Here is a 26,547-nt window from a genome sequence, read left to right as displayed (position 1 = left end):
ACTATGGTATATATTTAACTTTAGATATATTTTATCTTGTTTAATCCTCTCAACAACTCTACAAAATAGGATTTGGTTTGTTTTGAGTTTTGGTTTTGTTTTGTTTTTTTTTTTTTAAGCACTGGTGCCTAGAAGGGTCTTAGAATTCTATCTCTAATGGGGGTGAGGGGGAAGGCAAGATGATTGGGAGGGAGTAGGGGACAAAAACATGAGAGAGGGCATCAATGTTCAAGAAATAATGCACCCACTACCTGATGAATGTAACTGTAACACCTCTACATTACCCCAACAATAACAACAAGAAAAAGCGATTCTAAACATGACTACTACTACCACCACTACTACTAGCATTACTTCTTTCTTCTATATCCTTCTTCCCTCTTTCCCAGGGTCTTTTGTATCTTATGAAAATCTCCATGCCCTTTTTTATTCTGAAAATACTCTCTTTGATTTCTCAGCCTTTATCACAATTACATTAAGGAATACCATCTTCACCTTACCCATTTCAAACTCCATAGAAATCCATTACCCCATTCCTGTCACCTCCCCCACTTTATTGCTGAATTGAAGAATATCTTGTTGGCTCTGACATCTGAGCACACACTACAGCTTAGTCATGGTTTTACTCATCATCACTGAATGCTCATAACTTCCTGAGAATAGCTATTGAAAACCTTTTGTCACACTCCTTAAGCAGGAATATGCTGCTGATCCTCCCTCCCCTCCCCTTCCCTGACCAAATGACCTAACCTGAAATGTAACCTCTTAAAGAACCAGTCAGCTTTCAGATCCTCTTAGTTACCTGGGAAGCAGCCTGTGTCTTTAAGGTCTCTTGGAAAGGCAAATCTCAGATAAATCCCTTTTCTGTAGCACTTTCCCTGCCTCAGTCTTTCTTAAGAAGAAATCATACTTCCAATTATTTTGTGGTTTTTCCCCCCCTAGTCCTTAAAGTCACACTCAGATGCTGCAACAGTGTTGTCTCTGATCTGTCATCCTCTAATTGGGAGGGACTCTCTTTTCTTTTGGGCCTGGACTTTCCACAAGACCTACACCCTCTTCACCCTTTAAACCCTGTGGAATGTGCTTCCTTCCTTCCTTCCTTCCCCTCCCCTCCTCTTGCCCCACCACACATATAAGACTCCATTGAAGCTTCTGTTTCAAAAGTTCACAAAGACCTCCAAAAAGATATTTCCAACTGCCTTTCACTGGGCCTTTGTCTTCCTTGACCTCTGGGCAACACTTAAACAGAGCTGAACACCTCTCCTTGAAAGGACTATGCCATGGCTTTTCTGACCCTCCGGACTCTCCCAGAGTTCCTCACTTTGCCAAAGGCTCTTCCTCCTCCTTCCCAATAAAGGACCTGTGTTCTCTTAAGTTCTGTCCTACCTCTTTTCTTGATAAGTCCTCCTGGAAAATGATACTTTATTCCCAAGGCTTCTTTCTCTGAGCTCTAGCTCTGTGTTTCTAACTGTTGTCTAAAAAATTCTACCTGGAATGGTATTATAAAGAAATCATGGCCAGGAGTTTTACCTACTGGTAGAGAGTGCTTGCCTAACAGGCACAAACACCTGGGTTCGATTCCTCAGTACCACATACATAGAAAAAAGCTGGAAGTAGTTCTGTGGCTCAAGCTCTAGTCTTGAGAAAGCCTAAGGGCAGTGCTCAGGCCCTGAGTTCAAACCAGGACTGGCAAAAAAAAAAAGAAAGAAAGAAAAAGAAAAAAGAAAGAAAAGAAAGAAAGACTTATATGATTTATATGGCTAAATAAAAGTTCCAACTAAGTCATCGGCTTTTGCTAGAAACTATTTTATTGTGGTAGGATGAATGCTCTAACATCTTCACCTTACCTGTGCATTGGCCACATTGCTATTGAGTTGGGAAAGGTTTTCACTAAGCAGTGAGCTTGTTATTTTGCAAAGGTTAGAAATGACTACAGCGTTGCAGATGAGGTATATTACTGATAACGATATTTGTCACATGTGTTTCACTCTAAACAATGTCAGAATCCAGGCCAACAGAAAAATCCCCTGCACCCATATGAGTCAGTCTCTATACTGACTTCAAGGCAACCCCAGGAAGCCATAAGGAAATGCTTACAGCTCATCTCAGAGCTTCAATGGGGCATTCTTACTGGAAGTATGACTGATACACAGGCTGGATGATTTTTTTTTTCTTACAACAAACAAACCTGAACTCAGCAGGGCACTTTGAATTCCTGATGTCTAGATACAGAATACCAGAAGAATGTGGCAATCCCACTTATTTTTGACTTCTAAAAATGTAGAATATCTCTGTAACAGAAAACCTGGTTCTTCTTCAACACTGAACCCAGAGCAGACAAGGTTACAGTAACTTTTCAGTTTTCCAATCATTTAAGACTAGAAACATATGACTCCCTTTCCTCAAAATACTTCACTCCACCAATCAGTAAGTCACTAGCCAAATCTTCTCTGTACTACTGAATATATTCACACTGCCACTCCTCCCATTGAAATCTCTATTTCAGCTGTGACAGTATCCCCTCAATCCATGCTCTCCAATGGTCCCACAAACTTGATCTCAGCACTGTTGAATTTCAAGCTCCACTCTGCATCCAGCTAGGTGATTTTCTCACTACCCACCTAAGAAAGCTCATTTTCTCTTATTTGTCCATCCTGTGCTACAATGTTCCTTCCACTTGAAATGTCACCTTCCACAATCAACCAGAACCCCATCTCCCTATCCTACGGCTCTCTGCCACAGCAGTCACAAAAGTTTTTGTAGGACAAATACATTTGACAAGCTAAAGCTCTGAACAATTTCCATTTAATTTACAGACTTCCTCTACCGATGTTTGATTGGCTCTCCCAAATGTAACTTTTCTTTTGGTTCCTGACAGTCTCAATACTGATTTAAAAGTGTTCCTCATTATTTTCCTGTCTGGTTTCTCCTCTGGGTATCAGGGGATCCTAAGGATTCCTGTCTATTTCAAAACCACCTATGCTATATACTGAATAACTAATAAATACAATGTTTCCCAGTTTCAGCCTAAAATGACTAATCTAGTCTCTTGCAACTGGTCTGATAAAAATTGACCACTGAATGGAGGATACAAAGTAGAAACAAAGTATTCTCTAGACTGTTTCAATAGGTTACATTTGGCTTAATCATTATTAGGCTTCCAAAATGGTGATTTTTTTTTACACTGCTCCCCCAAAAAGGAGAGGCAAAAACCAGAAAGTACTAAATGGTGAGACTGATATGAAAACCGGGTTGAGAGATAGGGGAGGAGGGAATGACAAAATCTGACATGTGAGTTAATGCAAAAACAATGAGGCTACATGTTTGCTCCCATACTAGACAGCAACGAAACAATGTCACATGCACAGATTGTTAGTGCATTCAGTAATTATGTAAGAACTTAGCAAGCTAATCCCCTTTCCCCTACCCTCATTTCTCCATCCCCTGTTCAACTCTTTCCTCTTCCTTTGGTCCTCAAACCTGTCAGCCTCTGGAATTCACACCTAAATCCCCAGGTATAATGAATGTTCTTCCCTTGTTGCACACGAACAATTGTTTCTACAATGCTCATAACCAACGGGGTCCTATACTTCAGTTCCACTATACCTTAAAGATGCTTGTAGAAAAGAAAACACATCTCCTGCTGCACAACTCTTCCAAATACTAAAACCTAAGTAAATTTGAAGTGAAGATCGTCATCATGAGTAGTCAAAATTAAATACATCTGGGAAAAAAAATAGAATGGAAGAAAGACAGCCTCTTCAACAAGTTGTGCTGGCAGAACTGGTTAAGTACCTGCAGAAAACTAAAGTTGGATCCTTCTTTGTCACCCTGCACTAGAATTAACTCCAAATGGATCAAAGACCTGGAGGTAAAAGCTGACACACTGAAAACTTTACAAGAAGGAATAGGAGATATACTAGGTCTCCTTGGCACAGGTCAAAACTTTCTTAATAAGGACCAAGAATCACAACAAATCAGAGAAAGGCTGGAAAAGTGGGACTGCATTAAACTGCAGAGCTTTTGTATGCCAAAGGACATAGCTAGTAAATTAATTAGGAAGCCTACAGAGTGGGAGAAGATCTTCACCAACCATACAACGGACAAAGGCCTCATATCTAAAATATATCAACAGCTCAAAAAATTGAATCACTCCAAAACTAATCTCCACAGTAACAACCATCCCATTAAAAAATGGGCCAAAGACTTAGAGTCTTCTCTGAAGAAGAAACAAAAATGGCCTTGAGACACATGAAGAAATGCTCAACATCTCTGGTCATAAAAGAAATGCAAATCAAAACAACTCTAAGATTCCACCTCACTCCAGTTAGAATGGCCAGGATCAGGAAAACGAATAACAACAGATGCTGGAGGGGATGTGGCCAGGAGGGATCACTACTACACTGTTGGTGGGAGTGCAAACTTGTTCAACCACTTTGGAAAGCAGTATGGCAGTGCCTCAAAAGGCTCCCCTATGACCCAGCAATTCCACTACTTGGCATTTACCCAACCATCCAGAAACTAGGGCATACTAAATCCACTAGCACAACAATATTCATTGCAGCATTATTCACCATAGCAAGGATATGGAACCAACCTAGATGTCCCTCAATTGATGAGTGGATCAACAAGATGTGGTATTTGCACACAATGGAATTCTATGCTGCTGTCAGAAAAAAATGACATCGACCAATTTGTTAGGAAATAGAAAGACTTGGAAAAAATCATATTAAGTGAAGTAAGCCAGACTCAAAGGAACTTAGGCTCAATGGTTCCCCTCATTTGTCATAATCAGTAGAAACCTTGGGCTCGACTAGCAGAGATTTGCAATAGAGCAAAACCTTGATACATAAGGCCATATAGTATGAAGCTAATTGAAAGGACCTCCAGGATACTGAAACAAAAGCCATATAATGAATGATTGTTGTCCTTAATGTACCATGTTATCTCTCATCTCTTTTGCTGTCCCTTGGTTATATCATATTGTTAGAATATCTCACTTTGTTATCTGATATATTAGATATATTTGTATTTGGTTATTTGAAATTGGATAGGGAAGGGGGGAAAACCAAGATGGGGGGGGTGGGTGGGAGGGTAATAGGGACCAAGACATGTGAAAGGGTATCAATTTATGTGAATTAATGCACCTTCTGCCTGGCAAATATCATGTAACCCTTTTATTAATTACAATAAAAATATTTAAAAAATAAAAACATTAAAATAAATAAATAAATAAATAAATACACCTGGGCTGGAAATGTTGCTTCTTGGTAGAGTGCTTGTCTAGCATGCATGAAACCCTGGGTTCGATTCCTCAGGATCACTTAAAGAGAAAAAGCCTGAAGTGGTGCTGTGGCTCCAGTAGTAGAGTGCTAGCCTTGAGCAAAAGAATCTCAGGGGCAGTATCCAGGCCCTGAATTCAAACCCAGGACTGAAGGATTCTGACATAAGCAGAAAAGTCTTTGTCACATTAAATACAGAACTGGGATGGGGACTTAGGGAGTGTGGGAGTGTGAAGGTGAACTACAGATTTAAATACTGCTGGAAGCCAAATTAAAATATACATAGGGGACTGATAATCCTTCAATATTTAGAACATTCAGGAAACCCATTCTCCTGAATAGTAATCTAGCATATGAAATTTCATATGTGTGTGTGCCTTTCCCTTATACTAACCCATAAAGATAAATTAGTGCCTTAAAACAATTTTTAAGAGTTCATAGGTCCTTTCAGCCTACATATAAAAATAATAAACACTTATTAAATATAAAAATTATCTAGCAAAAATAAGTAATTTCTATAAAGGTAACACAGGAGTTAGCTGTTGACAATACCTAAAAATAAAAACAAGCATGGGGACTAAGAAAGATGGCACTCAAAAGTGAAGCATTAGGGAAAAAAAAGGAGTGTTTTCATACTTTTTCTTTATTTTTAAGTTTGGTTTCACTTTGTTGCCCAGATGGCTTTAAGTGATCTACCTACCTCAGTCTCCCCGGTGGCTGATCCTACAGGTGTACAGCATTCTACCAGCTCCATGCTACTTTTTGAGATTTTTCAACATGAAAGAGTTTTTTGGTGTTTCACCACAATTCTTAGACATTAGCAGTAATTACATTTTCTACCCTTTTTCCTTTTTCTTGATCATCAAGAAATAGCTATATGTTTAAGAGGAAACAGAGCCTGGCACCAATGGCTCACACCTATATCTCTAGCTACTGAGGAGGCCAAGATCTGAGAAACACAGTTCAAAACCAGCCCAAGCACAAAAGTCTGTGAGGCTCTTATCTCCAAATTAACCACTAGAAAACCAGAAGTGGCACTATTGCTCTAATTGGTGGAGTGCTAGCTTGAAGAGCCCAGGGAGGTACCCAAACCCAGAGTTTAAGCCCCATGACTGGGGGGTGGGGGAAGGGGGGAAAGGACTAGAAGGTTGTTTTAGTGTATTTTTGTTGTTGTCATTGTTGTTTTAAATTTTCCTGAGTTAGGATTTTCTCTATATAGCTCAATCTGGCCTGGAACTTGCAATATTCTTGCCTCCAGCTCCTAAATGTGGATGGGGATTACAAATGTGCCTGGGCACCCAACCCAGTTGTTTTTAAAGTTGCACTCTTGAGCCTCTTATTTAAACATCTAACAAACATAAAAATTTCCCCTTTGTTTAGAAATTTTCTCTGTTCTAATGAGTTAAGTGGAGTTACAATGATTTCCACTTATGAAGGCAGTATCGGTAAAACAAGCTCTTTTGCCACTGTTTTTGAGTGTTAAATACTTGGCCACAGTTTTAGTGACTCGGTAATCTATTCTTAAATTCTGTTCCCATATTTTATTGCTTTACTTTCTTCTACATGGAGTAAAAAAAATAATATTTTTTAAAATTCCATCTTCCTTTACTACAGTATGTCTATCCTATTTTAAAATTTAGCCATTTAAATGACTAGAATGTTAAGCATAATATTCTGTACAGACACCGGTTTAAAAACAAACACACACCAATACATACAGGCGTGCAAAGACAATGTACATATGTATGTATGTGTGTGTGTGTGTATATATATATATAAAGTAATGCAAAGATGACATCTTTGAAACTCAAATATGTAAGTAAGACAAAGGAAGGAATTCGGGAAATAACCACACAAGTACTAATAATCCTCCTGTCAATCTTCAAGCAAATGTAAAAGGTAGTGGCTTTCCTAGCTAAAGTGACTAATGTTCTTTTGTCCTTCTACATTCATATTTTGCAAGAAATAAAAGACCATAAGGGTTTCCTTTTCCTATGAAAACTACAAAAGTCCATAATTTGCAAACAATGGTCACAAGGTGACCATTGCTTTTTGTTTTTTTAATGTGGCTGCAAATTCACTTTCCACCTCCTAGTCCTTATCCCTTTCTGAGGCTAACCAAGTTCTGAACATAGTCCCTTTAAGAGGCTGCAAACACAAACAGGGCCTATTCCTAAGAGAATGACAAGGTCTTCTAGGACTGCCAGTGTTCCCTAGGTCCACCTGCTGTTCCTTGCTTTGTAGGGATGCTAATAATAATAACACTCAGAAGGATTTGCCACAGCTACCCTGGGAAGTGTGTACTATTGTCTTTACTTAGCAGAAATTGAAGCCTAGGGAAGGGTAAGTAAAAGCATGCAAATGGTTTAGCCAGGACTGAACTGATGTCTCTCAATCAGGGTGAGTGTAGGAGGATGTCTAGACCAAGTGGTTTAGGAAGTTACATGTAATCTGAATATGCTCAGGGCCTTCAGGAATGGATGCAGAGATAAAAGTTGCAAGAGGAAAAGTTAAAATTGCATGATTTATAATCATGTTTTAATAACTTATTTTAAAAAGTGATTTAGATTCCCTGAGAAAGTTATTAACTTTAACAAACAACAAATACCAAGCTCACAACATATTAGGAATACTTACAGAAAACAAAAATCCTTTTCTTGAAATTCAAATTTCAGTATGTTATCTGAAAACCCTAAAGTAAAGGCTTTCATGAAATAAATAACTACACCCAAACAAAACAAAAACCCCCACTAATAAGTTACAGAACTACAACGGGGGGCACTCTGTGCATCACATGTCTTCTGGAGGCCAAGCACAAAGGCTACAGCTTTTCCTCGAACTTCTGTCTCTTTTTTCTGGTGGCAGACCCACTGCTTGACCTCAGATACTTGGCTTTTACCAACTGGGATGTTTAATTTCTCTGCCTTTCTTTTGCTACTTTAGATGGCTATTGTGAGAAGCAAAATATAACTGAAGCTAGGAGGATACATTATATGTATGCTGAAGATAGGTGTTTGTTGGCAGAGTGCTTCTGAACCAGATTCTTGGAAATGTGGAACTTAAGACTCTCCTTCACCACCAAGAAAACTCTCAACAATATTAGCTCTCATTATACAAAGATCTCTCTTGACAGTTGTCTCTAAAAGGAAGCAAACAAACACCCAATCTAGGAATGTGTTTGAAACTCTAAGAGAACTATGGGAAACATAGTGAGATGCCAAAGGGTGTGTCTAGCAGGAAAAGCATGTGGTCATGGATAAGGAATTCTATGCCTATGGGATAGATAGCTAAAGCACAGTCAATTTACGTCAGATTTAAAAGGGGGACAAGATCTTATACTTACACATACACCAATTCAGTTTTCTGCTGTCTCCTTCCCTCCAATCACCAATGTAAGTGCCTAAATATGTTTACCTTTGTGTAAAAACTAACAAATCAGGATTGGCTGATGGTATTCACTTAAATACATTATCTACACACTTTAATCTTCAAACTTTAACAGAATTCAATCTACAGAACACAAATTGCTGTGAACAGAAACTGCTTGAAGAGGATTAATCAACAGCTTTGTATGTCATCCTCCAAACAAGGCCAAACACTGAATCACTGCTGAATTCCTCACGTGCAGCTACACCCAGTTAATCTTCAAGAAAGCAGTAAACTACATAAATCTCCTTAAATATGGGAGGTAAGTACTTCACTCATCACAAGTTAGCAACAGTTACAACTAGTGCAGGATAGACCATCTGTAAGTAAAAATACATTCACACTGGAAAATCATCACATTTTCTCTCCCAAATCCAAAGAAATCCACTAGGAAAACATACTTCTTGTCAAGAGGCTCTACTACATGCCAGAGTTTGGGACAAAAAAAATCAAACTATCTTCATCAACAGGTCAACTGTCTCAAGAATGCAGTTCCAAAGTAGAAGTAAAGAGACTAAAAATTCAAGCAATGTACACAACAATGCAAATACCTATTTTTAATATTTAAAAGCTTTTAAACATGATTTCCTTTTCTTCCAAGACACAATGATGGATTTTTATAACTACCAAAGTCCAGATAAATAGTTTTCATTTGGGTTTGGTGGATTCTGTTTTCATGTAATCAGACAGATCTGTTTAATGAATACCATATACCTCCAAAGCCACAGCCAACAGTAACAGGATGTATAAATATATTTACTGAGATTTGAACCAATAACCGTCATCTACATACTGACTACTGGGTTATCACTCCACTCCAAAGCACATCCTTCCACCAAGGCTGAGCAGGTGTGTGTCTAATGTGCTCACAGGCCTGTGATGCAGGAAAATCCTGTTTATCACAGATGACTCTGGAGATTGGTGCTCTCAGATACCTTGGCTCTACCACATGGGACAGAGTTGAGCACCACCCACTGCTGTGATGACTGACACTGGCTGACTCCTCTGAATATAAAACAATAAAAGCTTTAAAAATTGTATGATCAAACACTAAGGCATGATGGAAAAGCACCACAAATTGACCATCTAGAGCTTCCATTTACTCTATTCTTCACATTCTATCTTACAACCTCCACCATACCCCCCCCCCACAGACACACAGAAGAATCTCTAACTTGGACATCTAAGACTAAAGACTAAAGTGTGATAAGCCACAGTAAAGAGAAGCCCTGTGCTTGCTAGGATGTGTACAGAAGCAGACTGCTGTAATGTGACAGTTCTAAGGGCCTTGATGACCATGGAGGTTCTGACTGTACACAAGTCATTTGATTCATGCCTCAGTATTCACTGTAGAATGGAGACACTGGTGATACCTGCCTATAGAATTGCTGTCAACATGATGAAATCAGCTCCCACAGAAAGCATTTAGTACAAGAAAGTGCAGCCAGTAATGTTCTCCTTGATCGTAAACAGTAACTTTCCTGCTCATATAATTAGTGATTCTCACCCATTAGGCTTTTTCTAAAGGTGATTTTTTTTTTAAGTATTCCTTCTTCAGATTTTTCCTTGTGCAAATTATCTGAAATAGGCTCAGATATTTTTCATTTTTAGATTAAAACCAAACTGCATAATAGATCTAAATCTTGTCAATTCTCTCATTAAAATGAACAAAGTAGTATGAGCTGAAAGGTACCAAAAAAAAAAAAGCGGGGGGGGGGGGGAATTAATTAGACTTCCCGTCTAGGCTAAGGCAGGATGAGATCACAAAATCACTCCTGGTATCCAGGTCCTAGGGCTGGAAGTGTGCTTTTCCAGTGAATGAGTGAATACTAACAAAAGAAACCTTTGACTCAAATACCACTGGTACCCCAGGTCTTGTGTCTGTATAATGCCTACACATTCATTTCTTTCTTGCCTATAGAAAAAAAGAAAGTCTGTTTGTTTTTCTGATTCAGTCAGCCCTTTAAGTCTTTGAATCTAAAGAGAGCCCAGTGAAAAGAGAGCATCTTATCAGCGTGCTCCAGCCAGCAGGCTGTCCACACTCCCCCCCCCCCCCAACCTCCAGCCCTTCACAGCAAAATGCCTTACCCTCAGAGCCTTTTCCCATTCCAGCCTTAACACCCTGCTGAGTTCTGACAACAAATAAATGAATACACAAGGCACTAACATAATTAGCCATCTTTTCAGGTAGAAGAGAGGTGGGTGGGGGCTGAGAAGCTGAGAGAATACTTACTGTGAATTGACTTCACTGCCACAAACTGCCCTCCCCCCAGTCACTTACTTTACAAAATGCCCTGTGAAATGAGTTTAGAGACTCCAGATTTGGGAAGCCAGATAATCTGAGTGTCTATGTCAGCCAAGTCCCCAATACAGATGTCATTATTTAATTAAAATAAAGGACTTTTAACCCAAGTGAAAGTTCCACAGACTGCAACATGGACGCCATACAAACCAGAGTGTTTCCTATCGTTTTAAGGGAAAGTTAACATGTAAAAAGAATCAGAGTAGAAAGCAGAGAACATGTCTTTTTGACCCCGCTAAAATATGTTTAATGGCGTTGAGAAAAAGGAGTCAACATCTTCAATAATCTGTGGGCGCCTCGTAAGAAAGCCACCAGGCATGGGTCGTGAGGGTAATAGAGCCGCTGTCTGCACAGAAGGGGACAGTTTGCTGGTATCATTATTGGGATAATAACTTAATTGATTTGTCTCAGTGGCTAAGGATGTAGACAAGCGATTCATTAAGGAGGAAAAACATCTGCAATCCTGTTTTTGTTTTCTCAACCAGCGCTTTGCCACTGACCTCTAAGTCGGTTTAACCTTTTCTCAACAGACCTGCACATTTTTTACATATTTTAAAGCTAGGTTTTGTTGTTGCTGCCGCCGAAAAGGGTTCGGGGTAGGGTGTGTGTGTTGGGGGGCGGGGGGGAGACAGATTCACACAACATGGCTTCAGTAACCTTCTAAAAACAAAGACGGAAAAACAAAACAGGCCACAACTATAAGCTCCCACCCAGCTCCCCTCCTTTTCCCGGCAGGGAATTTTGATCTAACCACTTCAGTGCCTTTTTGGAGTTCAAGCTGCTAAAAAAAAAAAAATTGTATGAATTGGTATTAAAATCAGAAAGAAAGAAATAAAAAGGCGTGTGTATGACTCAGGTTTACCCCAGGATCTCCGCAACTGGGATGTCACAGGATTTCCCTGTGCTTCCGAAAACTGAAAACCTTGAGAAAGTGACAGAAGTTCCTGTTTCTCTCCCCTCTCTCTCTTTTTAAATAAGGACGGGGTTGCGCGCGAATACACACATACACTCACACACTCACACTCACACACACACACACACACACACTCGTCTTCCGGGTTTCCTCCGATTCGGACAGGTTCTTTTCGGTTCCAAGTTGAAGCTCGCAAACCCCACTCCGGTAACTCCTTTCCTCTTCACACAAAGGTTTCCAGGAAAACCCAAACTTGTTGCCGGGTCGGGCTAAGCCCCCCGGCCACCTCTCCACCCCTCTCCCCTCCGGCGCCTCCCCCCACGCGCGTCCCACCCAGCCTGGGATTAGCTGAGCGGAGTCGGGGCATCTCCCCCGCTCCGGTCCCCGTCCCCGCCTGCCGCCTTCCTCCGAAACAAGGTCACCGCCGCCCCGCCTGGTGCCGGCGAGGGGGAGCGGAGCCCGCCGCTCGCCGCCGCCCTTTGTCGCGCGGGGCCGGCCGGCCTGGGCGCCGCATCCCGGCCGCCGCCTCACCTGCTTGCGGTAGGGTGTCCTGCAGTTGCCGCTGGCCCCGGGGGCGCCGCTGCTGCTGGGGAAGATCATCGCGGCGGGCGCGGACGGCGGGCGGCGGGCGGCGGGCGCGGGCGCGGGCGCGGGAGGGGGCCGGCCGGGCCCGGGGCCGCTCCGGGAACTCCCTCTCGCCGCGCGGCGGCGGCCGGCGGGGGCTGCAGCTCCGAGGCTGACTTTCTCCGTCCTCGATCTCCGCGGTCGCCTAAAAGTGCAACGCGGCGCCGGCGGCGGGCGACACACGAGCGGCTCCGGGGGACGCCGCCCTACGTGCCATGGACTGGACTTCGCGCGCGGTGCTGGCGGCGCCGCCGACTCTCCCGGCGGCAGCGGACGAGCAACGCCGCCGCGTCCCCACCTACCACGGCCTCAACCACCGCCCCGAGAGGAGTGCGCGCCGGCCGGGGGCGGGGAAGCCGCCGCGCACCGCCTCGCGCCGCGCCCAGGCCCACCCGCGCCTCCCCGCCCGCCCGCTGGGCGCGGCGCCCGCTGCCCCGCCAGCCCGCAGGCCCCCCGCTCTCCCTCCCCGGCTCGGGCCCCGGGGAGCCGCCGGCGCCCCTGCTCTGGCGCAATGGTTGGGTCTGGCTCCCCGCGTGCTGCACATTCTTTGGAGTGGCTCTCCGCCGCCTCCCCCCCCTCGCCCCCGCTTCTCTGGGTCCCCCTTGCTCCCCTGCCCTCAATAGCTTTGCACCCCACTTCCAAGTCCCTTTTAAGGGCATCGTAAGCAGGAATCACCCAGGCTTTTTGACAGGAAGCAAACCGGTCCTAAGGGTTTGGGATCTTGGTGTTTTTTGTTTTTGTCTCTTTTCTTCGATCTTCTATCCTGTCCCCCTCCCAAGCAAAGATGCAGAATTACTTCCAAGAGTCAGTCTGCCTGCTAACACTCTTCTGCCAGTATTCTTTATCTCTCCCTTCCCCCCTTCACAAGCTCAATTTTGGCAGAGTAAGCAAATATCCACTCCTCTGCCCCTCGTCCAAATACACTGGGGAAAGTTTTGTATCTCATTCCCATGCAAGATGACAAATAGTCTTCCTTCAAGAGATGAGTGTCACAAAAAAAAAAAAATGGACAGGGACTATCTCATAAGGCCATCAGTGAGTAAGCCTTCTCCCCTTCCTGAAAGTGAGAATATGTAATCTGTAATCCTTCCTCATGTTAATTATTAGATACAGAAGTGGCCAGAAAAGGGACAAAGGGAGGAGATAATTTCTTTTGTTTCCTGAAGTGCTCTCTGCTGGCTGTCCCCTCCGGCCATCATCTTCTCCTGGATGTTTGAAGCAAGAACTTGCGAGTAGAAGGCCTCTACAGCAGCCGATCAGGCCTGTTATCTTCAGAGAGGTCAGTGGGACAGTACCATCCCATGGTGAATATTAGAGCATATTAACACCACAGTTAATATCACCGAGCTCTTCCTTGGATTCTGGACACTAACACCTTTCTGGAAAGGTCCATCTGCTCTGATAATGAAAAATCCTAACCCTGAGAAATTAAGAGATTCAATTTTTGGCTGTCACAAAGAAAACAGGGTCATCTATGGACATCAAGTCCAATAAGAAACTCCATCCTGGTTGTTTGGTCGGTGGCTCCATCTGTTACCTGTGTATTGCTCTATGTTCTCAATTTTCTTGCAATAAAAGGGGATGGGAATTAGCAAATCTCATTTATTAAAAACAGCTATAAGTATAAAATATGCATATGTCTAGTTCTTTTCACTTCAAGCAGCAAAGGAACATACTATGAGCAGCACAGTAGTATGTGCACAATGAGCAAGTAAGAACTTGCTAGATATCATTCACAGTAAAATCTGTCCCTTAAAGAGATAAACCAAGGATACAACTAGCCTACAGATGTGAGCTAGTGCCTATGCCAGAACTGTTTCCTGCTATGATGGCATTTACAATCAAGTTTGGGTTGTTTACTTACCATCTGCTCTCACCAGGGCCCTTTCTACAATTATCAAGATCAGGCAGAAATGATCAAGATCAGGCAGACAATGGAAGTCTTTTGTTAGAAGTGTTCACATTAAAGGTGACTTTTCCTGGGCACTGGATGCTGAAGACCTCTACCAGTCAGACCTCATTGTCTGCGGAAACAGTACCTACAACCTGAGTCACCATGAAGGGTCTCTGAAGAAGCCACATTCTGAATCACAGAACAGCAGCGATTCTATTATCCTTTTTTCCCCCCACAATAACTTGATGTTGTGCCACTCCTAAAGGCTAACATTTGGCCTGATATCCTTAAGGATAAGCTAATGTTTAGGTGTTGATAAAAGTAAAATTAGAACACAAAAATAATTCTAATTATTAAGAATACTAAAAGGACTATATCTTTAATACTAAGCAGGGTAGTTAAAAGCTTGCAATAACTATAATGCATAATAAGGACAGCATAAAAAAAGAAGACTTAAAACATGTATTAAAGCTGGGTGGTGGTGGCTCATGCCTCTAATCTTACTCGGGAGGCTGAGATCTGAGGATGGCAGTTCCAAGCCAGCCCAAGCAGGAAAGTCTGGGAAGCTCTTATCTTCAGTTAATCACATAAAAGCCAGAAGCAGTGCTGTGTGGCTCAAGTAATAAGTGTAATGGCCATGAGCAAAAGGAGCTTAGTCATAGCTTCCAGGGCCAGAGTTCAAATCCCAAGACCAGAAAACAAAAACAAAAACAAAAAATCATGTTAAAAAAATGTCCATCAGAGCTCAAAAGTTCCAAACCTAGGTAGGTCCACTAGGGTTTGAATTCAGGCCTCAAGCTTTCATTTTTGCCTTTTCACTCAAGGCCCATGCTTTACCTCCGCTTCCAGCTTTTTGCTGGTTAATTAGTGATAAAAATTTTTCTGCCTAGGCTGGCTTTGAACCACACTCCTCAGTTCAGCCACCTCATAGCAAGAAATTACAAACATGAGCCTTAAGAGACTTGCAAGTCCACACTCTTAATAAAATAAAGCATTTCTACAAAGTGAAAAATGACTGATTATCCACACTCCATGAGTATAAGTTAAAATGTAGTTATTAGAACCCAAAGATTCCATTGAAAAATCAAATAAAAGTATGAAAGAATTCGCTTAACACATAATCATTTAGACATATTCACAAGTGCTTAGTTGCAAGAACAATTAGAGGGAAGACGCTAATTAGGTTCACTTAGAAAAGTTTACTGACCATTAAGTCAATTATGTCTTTACACCGAGAAAGTAAAAAACAAACAAACAAACAACAACAACAAAAACAATTCAGAGAAATTGCAAGGGCATCATCTTAAGCATTTTGGAATCTGTACTGGAGATGGACATCCTGTTTGAAGGGAAACTGAGACCGCTGCCCTGGCTGTCCTACAACATCCTCTCCCAAACTCTCAGCCTGAAGGTAAAAGTGTGAGAACTTGACCCACCGGCAGACATCAGAGACTGCCCAGTGATCTATGACCTGGCTAGGACTGAATTTTTTTAAAGAACATCACAAGGCCAATCTGATCCTTATTCTTAGGAATTTGATTCAGAAAACTGAACCAGCTAGTAAAGAGGCAGAAACTGCAAGAGTGCCAAGGGGTAGAGTAGAGGCTTCGACAAGCCAAAGCTATCAGCAAGCCAAGGTTAGGAGGAAGCAGAAACTATGAGTAAACAGGAAACTGACAGGCAGCCAGCAAAGGAGTAGATCCCATGCCAGGAGTTGGTGAGCTCTTGGCCATGATATGACTGAGAGAGCTGCGGTCCCCAGAGAGGCTTTGGCTGTGCAGACTTGCCACCATCCTTACACACTTTATATATCCCTAAACCACATCCTTGTTCCTACAGCTTAAATGAATCTCAACTCTGTTATCCAAGGAACAAAACTGAGGCAAGAGCTGGACAGATTTGGCTGGCTGGCTATATACTCCAGCCTTCCATTTACTAGCTACATGATTTGGTGGTAGTTAATTGATCTCTCTAGGATTGTTTTCACCAGATTGCCTTAAATAAAATACACTCCATCCCATCCTCAACAAAGTGCAAATGCAATAAATGGCTACTGTTGTTGTTTTCAGGTTTTCTGGTGGTGGTTTGTAGAGGTGAATACCTGGTATTTAGAAAGTCTCACTGGCCATCGAAGAACAGGAGCAAGGGTATGGTGGGGATGGATGGAGAACAAGAGGATCAGATTTAGGTACTTGGGATTAACTTCAATAATTACTCTATTGAATGGCTGAATGAGAATGCTTTTGAGGGCTGTGCATACTACAGATGTAACTTTAAAAGGTAAATGAAAAATCTATCAAAAGATCTGCATCAAGAAATTAAAGACACTAGAAGTGTTCCATCATTTATTATTGTCCACTTTTCTTTGAAAGTGGTAGGTACCCAAGCAGTATATGTGAGCATTGGTGAGACATACAGGTATGATGCCTTCTGTCACTTTAAAAGCTTATACAGCTGGAATCTGAGAGTCTGAAATGAGAAGATATTGGTCTCATAGACACAACCCTAAAATGAGACTTGGGTTTGTTCAAGCTTTCACATCTCATTTCACTTTCACAACAGCTTCATGAAGTAGAAGGGTTATCAGATTCAATGTGCAGATCAAAGGGGAAAAGTTAAGCAAGGCAGATTAACCGACCCATACATTTATACTAGGGTTAAAATGCAGACCTTGCTAGGGTTAAAGGTTTAGTCCTGCACTTCCTAGAGCTCTCCAAGTCTGGATCTAAAAGAGCCTTCTATATAATGATCCCATTCCAACATGACCACTTGTAACCCATACAGTGCCCAAGCTTCTGTGCACCAACAAGGCAAGGTTATATGTGCTAAGTGCCAGGCAAGTGGTCTAAACAATACTGTGCTCTGGGAGTTGACATTAAGGAAGAAATCAATACAGGATATAACATAGGTGTAGGATGCTCAGTATAAAAGTAGAGAGTCATTCGGAAAGAAGCATTATACAGATGACCAGAAAACAAACAGGAGAAAGGGTAAAGATTCAGGTTCATTAAAGCTAAAATCATTGATATTTGTCAAACTACATAGAAAGGAGCAGGTAAGGAACAATGAAAAGCAAGGAGATGACCACTCTAAAATACCCCAATAGTTATATTACTGAGTATACCTTATAAGAAAAGAATGATTACATGAAATTACTAAAATAAAGTATGGTGGCCAAATTTTTGAAAAAGATGACCAATGCCATAATAACAGAATGTTTTTATTAAAGAAAGAACTCACCTTTAGCAATTTCCATTTGCCATTACTGCTAACCCATTTCCAATGTCAGTTTATGTGGGTCAAATTGAAAACAGGAATTAAGAGGGGAAAAATAATTCAGTGTTGTGACAAATTACAATTTTCGATGCATAAGATACAGCCACACAGCAATGGGAAGTGTAAATCATCAACACACACACATGCACACATATACACACACATAAATTCACAATTGAGAGCCTCTGAATCCTAGTAAAACCTCTAAATACTTACAAAATAGAAGGAACAAAAGATACAGGGTCAGCAAATTCTTTAAATTTCCTTTCTTTCTTTGTACAAAATAGAGTTGATAAAGTACTCTATTTCTAAAGTAGCAACCAGTTTTTTGTTATTTACTATTGTGCTTTTTAAAAAAAAAAATCTACAATTCTTACTCCACACTTAAAGGCACCCTAGATGCATACAAAATCACACACACACACACACACACACACAAACACACAAACCACTATAATAAAATGAAACTAGAGCTATAAACTGAGAATGTATATACAAAAAAACAAACATAGGCTATTCTCATGAGTCTTAACAGAAGCAGTTTTCTGATGGTTCCTAAATCTACCCTAGTGAGTAAAACAAAAGAAATGATTTTTTTTTCTCTACTGCTACTTTTCTGCAAGGACTACTAAAAAATACTGTCTGGCTGTCATTTAATGAATAACTGCTACACTCTAGATGCTTTCTGAACATAACACACACACACACACACACACACACACACACACACACACACACAGAGAGAATGGTTATCCCTTTAACTGGGACTCAGAAATTTAAGTAAGTTTCCCAATATCATATCCAATCTAGTAATGTCAGGGTTGCACTGGGTCCCCTGGGTCTAATCACAGTAAAGATGGTTATCACTGCTAGCGATGGGTGAGGTCTACACTCCCTGTCAATACATTATAGTCTAGACAGTGACAGTGAGCTCAAGTGAAGGGCAGTCAGCCACAAAGTCACAGGGGAGTCAGTACCAATTCTACAGTCATTGGGTAGTTGAGCTGTGATATTCAATAGGATATATATATTATATATATGGAGTTTATTTTTGAATTACATGTTTCAAATTGCACTGGGTCTATTGAATGTAACCATGTCCTAAGTCAAGGAGCATCTGTACATTAAATGTCTGTTTAGTTGTGTAAGAAGGTACATCTTCACTGTTAGAATACATGCAGGTCCATTGCAGATATATATTCTGCTCCAATCTAGTGCCTAGATCTCACTTAACTATGGTCTAACTGTCCTCTTTTATCCAATTTTGGAGGATCATTGGAAGGATAGAGTTGAAAGAGAAGCGGGGAGGGTATTTAGAAGCCAGAATGGTATTTAGGTGAAACGTATTTCTAGGATCCTCAACTGGAGCTTACAGTCTACTTTCCTTTAAAAAAAAATAATGGGAGACCATTTGAAATTAATTTCATATGGAATTCACAGGTATTTATAGCTCAACTAAAACCCTAATCTCTATTTAGGGCATTTCTCTCTAAGGGAGCCATATTTCAAATTCAAAACAAGTTAGACAAACATGTTTGGATCTAATTAATTGTTGCAGCATTCTTTCAGAACAGTTAACAAAAATCGAAAGCTTACTCCAATTTTTTTGGCATAAAAATCTATGAAACATTTCTTATGCTTTTTTTCTAAAAATAAGCATATGACTTCTTAATCTTTTCAAAAGAAAAAAAAACAGTTTTAAAACTTTGAGTTATAAGTTCAATATTCTGTTTTGGCTTAGTTTATAGGACAATAAATTCATACCTGCAAACTGAATTCTACAGAGAAATCAAGTCAAGCAATTTAGGAAATCAGAAAAAAGAGAAGCTCATTTCTCATATTTTTTGAGCTACTGTTTTGCTGAAAGGCCTGGATGAACTCTAAGTCTTTGTCCTTTCTCATTGTGGAAAGATAGTGCAGGTGACATCATTCTTTATGCCTGTAGGTAAACCCTTAATATCATAAGGGTTATTGTCACACTACTTCAAGATAAGTTAAGGAAGTTCCCAGGATTGTAAAACTCTCAAATTGTTAGAGAAAGCTTGTGAGTAAATCTTTGAAATCAGTTTAGTTAAAGAGCTACAATCATATGCAAGGATTAAGAACTGAGGTGTGCTGGTAAACTACTGATATCCATCTCTTGTAAAAAGCACTTAAGAAATCAAGAAAATTTGTGATATGGATACCAAAATTAATCTGAATCTAGAATGACCATCTCATTTCCATGAGTAAAAACTACCTGCACAAAGGACAACTTTGGTAATACACAGTAAACTGTATGTGGAACAAACAAAACCCTCATGCGAGTGAAGAATGGTGAAAGGTAATTATCAGACATTCCTGAAAGTTGAGGGCTGAGGGAAGGGGTGTATCTATTACACAAGTTCAGATTTAAAGCAGTCGAGACACAAAAGAAAACAAAATCCCCGAAGCTGCTTTAGCATTTGGTTGTTGTGTCCATTTCACCTGCAGCAAGATGCTAGAATGATTAATAACATCATTTTATGTAAATGAGAATTCTGAAACACTTTGAATTATTAAATTCAAACAAGCACAGAAAGAATTACAAAAATAGGTTTCTATTTTGAATTATTAAATTCAAACAAGCAAGAAGGAATTACAAAAATAGGTTTCTATTTAGTGGAGTATGTATGAGGGCAAATTTCCCAACATTCGGATGAAATATGATGGCTAAAGGGCTAATGAAAATTCTCCACCCTCTGGAGTTCTGGGTTATCTAACACACTGAACTCATGGGGTGAACTGATGACAGACCTGTGGTAAACTGATACTCCCCAAAGGAAGAGAAGGCAAATGAGGAAATTCTGGTCATGACAATATGACTGATCATGACGTCAGCAACCCTAATGCCAAACGGTAAGAAACACTCCCAGAATGCTGACACCACACAAAACAGATTCTTTCAGATCTACCCTCCCTGCCTTCCCCTCCCAATCTGTTTGATCTAGTAACAAATACAAGCCTGTTTCGGCCACAGGATTATTGTAGAAAATATCTTTGAGTCTTCTAAGTTAGAGGAAGTAGAAGAAGTAACTTCTGAACACATTTAGTTTTCAGGTGTGTGTATATGTGTGTGTGTGTGTGTGTGTGTCTTTTTTTAATTTCAATATACAGAGGGGTTACAGTTATAATCACCAGATATGCATTACTTCTCATATATTGATATCCCTTCTTATGTTTTTGTTCCCATTTCCCTCTTCCCACCCTCCTCCCTCATTTTTCCCTTCCTATTTCAAATAAACAGGTAAACATCTATATAATATACCAGGTAACCAAGTGGGATACAGTAACAATATGAGATTAATCAAAGGGCAACACAAGAGAAGGGAGAAAAACATAATTATTTTTTATTTTTTGGTCACGGGGCTCAAACTCTGGGCCTGGGTGTTGTCCTTGAGCTCTTCAGTTCAAGGCTACCACCCCACCCCATGAACCATAGCACCACTTCCATTTTTTCTAGGGATTAATTGGAGGTAAGAGTCTCACAGACTTTAGTGCCCAGGCAGGCTGTGAGGTTTCAGCCTCCTGAGTTGCTAGGACTACAGGCATGAGCCACCATGCCTCGCTAGCCCTACTTTATTAAGAACAGGTAGATAGCATCACTTACATTGGGCAACTAGCCATAGGTCATGAAGCCCAGAAACACAGAATTTCAAGGCTAAGAAAGAATTACTATGGGTTAATCCTTGTGCTTGGCTTATAATATCATTCAGTAATTATTTTAATAACTGAGTAGATATAACTATCTCTCATTGGGCATGCTGACCAGTAACAAAATCATTCCACCTATTCATATTAGCCATATCTGTAAGGAAGTTCTTGTTAAACAGCTTTGGCATCTGAAACTATTAAGAGTTCTGCCTTGGAACTAGAATTCATGTCTGCTGCAGTCTCTATCTTCTACATTTCCATAAAAGGGAGAGCTGGACCATCTATTTTTGGAATATTGACAATGTTGTAAGTTTACTCAATAAACTGTGAATGTCTAATCATTTACTTAACATCTACTCCCGTATATAGTAGGTTTTGTTGGATGTGTGAGTGGTATAAAACTAGCTAGATTTCTTACGTACATAAATAATAGGAATGATGGTTTTTATCCTCTTTTCAAAATCCTGAATGCCTGAGTTAGAAAGAGTTGAATGTAAAAATATACTGATCATATGCTTCATATATCTATTAAATATGGTAAACTTTCATTTGAACTTGTCAATAGTTTAGGATTATAAAGGGGATTATAATAAATGCTGTAGTTTGTACCTGCAGGTGGCTTATTATTTTTTTGCCAGTCCTGGGGCTTGAACTCAGGGCTTGGGCACTGTGTTTGGGCTTTCTCAAGCCAGCACTATACCACTTAAGCCATACACCATTTCCAGCTTTTTCTATGTATGTGGTACCAAAGAATCAAACCCTGGGCTTTGTGCATGCTAGCCAAGCACTCTATTACTAGGCCAAACTCCCAACTCCACTGTAGGTGGCTTTTTAAGGAAATGGCATTGCAATGACCTCCACTTTTGTTGTCAATAAAAAAAAAAAAACTTCTTACTTTGTCTTTGGGATAAAGAAGATGTTTTATTCATCTCTCTGTACTAGAGACCTACAAATATTCGCATATAAATTGTTTTGGTTACCATCAGTTTGGATATTAATTATATGGCATGAAACTAGGATTGAAAAAGGCATACCACAGTAATTTTCAGACATTGCAAAATCTGAGATGCTCCTTGGCTTCAAAGACATTGAAATGGGAACATGGTGAGTCTTGTGTCTCTAAAGTATGGCATATGGGTGTGTTCACACTCCTCCCCTGTGCAAATGCACACACATCCTTTTCATTGCTAGCTAAGACTCGGGGAATAGATTTTTGTCAGTCATTAGTACCATCCAAAGAAAAGTGGGCACTGAGCAGTGACCAGTAAATGGCTGTAACAGTCAGCTCTGCCAAGGAGCTCTGAAAGTGGTGAACGCCATCTTTAAGAGTCAGAATGAGGAACTTGCCCCTCCGCAAACAGAGGCATCTGTCCTAAACGCAAGCTAGGCTGTTTATTTCCCTTCTCAGCCATTTTCCTACCATCAAGTGAAGTTGATGCCTAGAGTTTCATCTGCACAATGTATTTCTATAAAAAGAAAGCTGAATGAGAGATGATTCCAGATTGGTAGATATTTATCTGACCACTCCACTTCACACTTCTTGCTACTTGTACTTTTGAACTTATTACTTGCAAATGTAACCTGAGTCAGTCTGTCAAGTCAGTCATCAGTACACTTTTGGCTATGGCATCAATTCCAACTAACAAGTCCTGCAGAATCCCACCTTGAGTATGTCTCAGTCTTCCTCAAGTTCCCAACTGGACAGCTAATTTTTGCATAGATCAGATATAAAGACATATCTGAAATACTTAGCATAGCCCTTAAAATCAATAGGAAATTGCAAAATATCTGAAATACTTAGCATAGCCCTTAAAATCAATAGGAAATTGCAAAATATATAAAAATAATTACTTCACAGGTGCAATGACCTAGTTATAGACAAAAATGGGACTGATTCACACTCAGAGCAACAACTATTAGTATCTAATCATTCAAGTCAGTTCAGGAATGACTGGTCTCTTCAGCTCCTCCTCTTCCTTATGCATTATGCATAGCTCCTCATCATTTCACTGATGTGATAATGAAAATGACATGAAAATGAAACAAATTGGTCAATTCGCCAACTGCAGGTTGATTAAACTGAAGCTTATGAATTACCTCTGAATTTCATTTATCTGTAAATGTTTCTCTTATTATAAGAGAAAATTACCATTCATCTTACCTTCAAAATCATTTAATAGAATTATTAAGATACCAAACCAATGATATATCCTAATTCTCAAACTTGGAGTTAGGTACACATTAGGTATGCAAATACTAGTTCATAAATACATGAATAAACAGTTTCAAAATGTATGCAAGTGCAGGCTGGGGACATAGTAAAATGATTAGATACTATGTGCAAGGTTCTGGGTTCAATGCCCAACATTATGAAAACAAAAACAAAAAATTCTGTAAGTACTATTCAAATATATGCTATTATTCAATATAAACTTACAATTTTTGAGATACTCATTAATTCAATATGTTTAAGTTTTAATAAGCCAAACTCTCTAATTTGTGATGTCTTGAGTGGTTTGAAGATACATTCTATTTTATATAGTCTTTTAAGAAGTATTGGAATTCATATAAATTATTTACTTTAATCAATTAAAATATCAGGCTACAGCTGGGCATGGTGGCTCACATCTGTAATCCTAGCTACTCTGGAGGCCGAGATCTGAGAACCAAGGCTCAAAACCAGCCCGGGTAACACAAAGCCGAGAGACTCTTAACTCCAATTAATCACTAGAAAACAGGAAATGAGGCTGTGGCTCAAGGGTAGGGTGGTAGCCTTGAGCTGAAGAGCTCAGAGACAACACACAAGCCCTGGTGTAGGAGAGTAGCCTTGAGCTGAAGAGCTCAGGGACAGTGCCCAGGCCAGAATTGAAGCCCCATGACCCCCCCACCAAAAAAAAATTAGGCTAAAAAACATAAACTACTGTTTTCCTGGTTTGACTATTCATACTCCTGTTTAACAAAAAGAAAAAAAGCAAAAACAAAACAAAACATACACACACACATGCACACACACACACACACACACACACACACACACAGCAAAACAAAAAACAAAAAAAAAACCTTAATTGGGGCCCGGAGTTTGGTCTAGTGGTTGAGTGCTTGCCTAGCATGCACGGAGGCCCGGGTTGATTCTTCGGTACCACATACATAGAAAAAAGCCGAAAGTGGTGCTAAAGCTCAAGTGGTAGATCTCTAGCCTTGAGAAAGTCCAAGGACAGTGCTCAGGCCCTGAGATCAAGCCCAGGACTGACAAAAACAAACAAACAAAAAAAACCCTTAATTTATGACTTTGGACTAAAATATTTCTACGAGTTCAAAGTGGTAATTGAAAAAATACATAGTTTGTTTCACTCTAGCTTGCAACAATAATCTTAGCAACTTAGGAGATAGAGATTAGGAGGATAGAAATTGAAGGCCAACCCACGCAAAAAGTTCATTTAACCCTATCTAAACTAGCAAAAATGGCAGTATGTACCTACGTAGGAAGTATGAATAAGAGGAATGCAGTTGAGGCTGGCCCAGGAAAAAAATGCAAGATCGTTTGAAAAAATAAACAGAAAGTGCTTTGGGATATGGCTCAAGTGTGTACAGTATGCCTGCCTAGCACTCACAAGCTCAGTTCAAACACTAGTATGAAGGAAAAATCTTTTGAGAATGGGATAGTGTTGATAACTATTAGAGCTACCTTTCTAGTCTAGTCTATGCTTGAAAACTCCCACAAATTGAAGTATCAATACTTAATATCAGTCTTGTGAGGCTGAATCTCAGGAAATTCTGGACAAATAAGGTAAACTGATTCTACTTGCTACAACACCTAATGACCATTTAGCTAGTTAGGAATTTGCTTTTAAATAACTACTTATATGCCCACTCAATACTTTTCCTTCATGAATATCTACTAAGGAAAAGGAAAAATTAAAGAAAAACAAGGATACCATTTTTTTAAAGTTTTCCTTTGTTGTTTCTTAATGTGCTATCTGAAGTTATTTTTTTCTCTCATTTTTTCCCCCTTGTTTTATACTGTTGGAACTGCATTTGATTTTGGTAACTGATGCCTTGTTTATTTGTTTATCTGAATTAGGGAAGGGAAGGGGAATAACAAAATGGTGAGACAAAGGACAAAGGGAGAAGCAATAAAACAGTGATACAAGACACTATGCTCCATAAGAACTATACAACTTGGGGTGTGGGGGAGGTCTAAGCAGGTAGTGGGAGAAAAATGAGGAGAGGTTAACAATGTTCTGCAAGAACTGTACCTACTTTACTACCTTATGTATGAAACTGTAATCTCTATCTCTGTACATCACCTTGACAATAAAATTAAATTTTAAAAAATGTGGAGCGATACCCTACCGTCCATAAACCACAAAACTGTCAGCAAATCCATCAAGAAAGGTTACAAATCAAAGTGATTAAACACAGGAGTCAACTAATTTCCACAACTGAGAGAATGAGATAACAAACATTATTTCCAAATTAGCCGCATCACATGGTTCTTACTTTCTTTCCTTTTCCCATCTCTTTTATTCATTAAACTAGACTAGATAGACTAAACTAGACTAGACTAGACTCTATTGTTTCTCTCTGACCCATTTTTATTTATCCAATGTTCTCTATATTGCTTCCAAAATATCTCTTCATGAACTCTTTGACCACACCATTCTCCTTCCCCAAACACTCAGATTAAATGATTAAATGTACATGTCTAACACTTGAAAAGCATTGGCCTTTCCATCTCCCTTGCCCCTTTACCTCTACTCCAGCAGCTATTTGTGTTTTGGCTGCTGTAAACTCACTCTTTTCTGGCTCTGTGAAACAGAGTTTTGCCAGGAAACAGCCTGTTTTTCCATCAGCCAAACCACATTCATCCCTCCCTCTGTTTACTTTGTTGAAATGACAGTTCATGGTTGGGCTCCCTCTGTTTTTTTTCACTCATCTATTTTCCAAGACTTCTTGCTGTATTTTCAAAGGACAATACTAATGCCTAAATTAGGCCAACTTACTGTACAACTTACTATGTACTAGCAATTCCTCTACTGAAGAAAGTAGGGCAAGATCCAGCAGGCACCCTGCATTGTGTGCTCCGTGCAAAGGCATCTGGAGAGCAAAACATGTGCTCATTCACCTGACTGTGATGTAAACCCATAGTTCTTAG

At 40.2% G+C, this 26,547-nt stretch overlaps 1 protein-coding gene across 9 annotated transcripts in view; it reads right to left on the bottom strand.

Annotated features, from left to right (window-relative positions):
• Rbms1 (RNA binding motif single stranded interacting protein 1) overlaps nucleotides 1–26,547 on the bottom strand; it is a 230,786-nt gene that overhangs the window by 125,336 nt on the left and 78,903 nt on the right. The window contains exon 1 of one of the 9 annotated variants that reach the window (XM_090342760.1): nucleotides 12,455–12,809. The exons of 7 other annotated variants lie outside the window; for them this stretch is intronic. In XM_090342760.1, the coding sequence (XP_090198886.1) occupies nucleotides 12,455–12,523 (69 nt within the window). In that variant the 5' untranslated portion in view covers nucleotides 12,524–12,809. Of the gene's footprint in view, nucleotides 1–12,454; nucleotides 12,810–26,547 lie in introns of those variants that run through there. One more of the 9 variants, XM_090342758.1, reaches the window with a different exon arrangement.

Source organism: Megascapheus bottae, chromosome 12 (genome assembly GCF_031878675.1).
Source record: "Megascapheus bottae isolate mThoBot1 chromosome 12, mThoBot2.hap1, whole genome shotgun sequence".
Lineage (NCBI taxonomy): Eukaryota > Metazoa > Chordata > Mammalia > Rodentia > Geomyidae > Megascapheus > Megascapheus bottae.
Note: the sequence above shows the minus strand (reverse complement) of the source record. Positions and strands in the feature narration are given on the sequence as shown.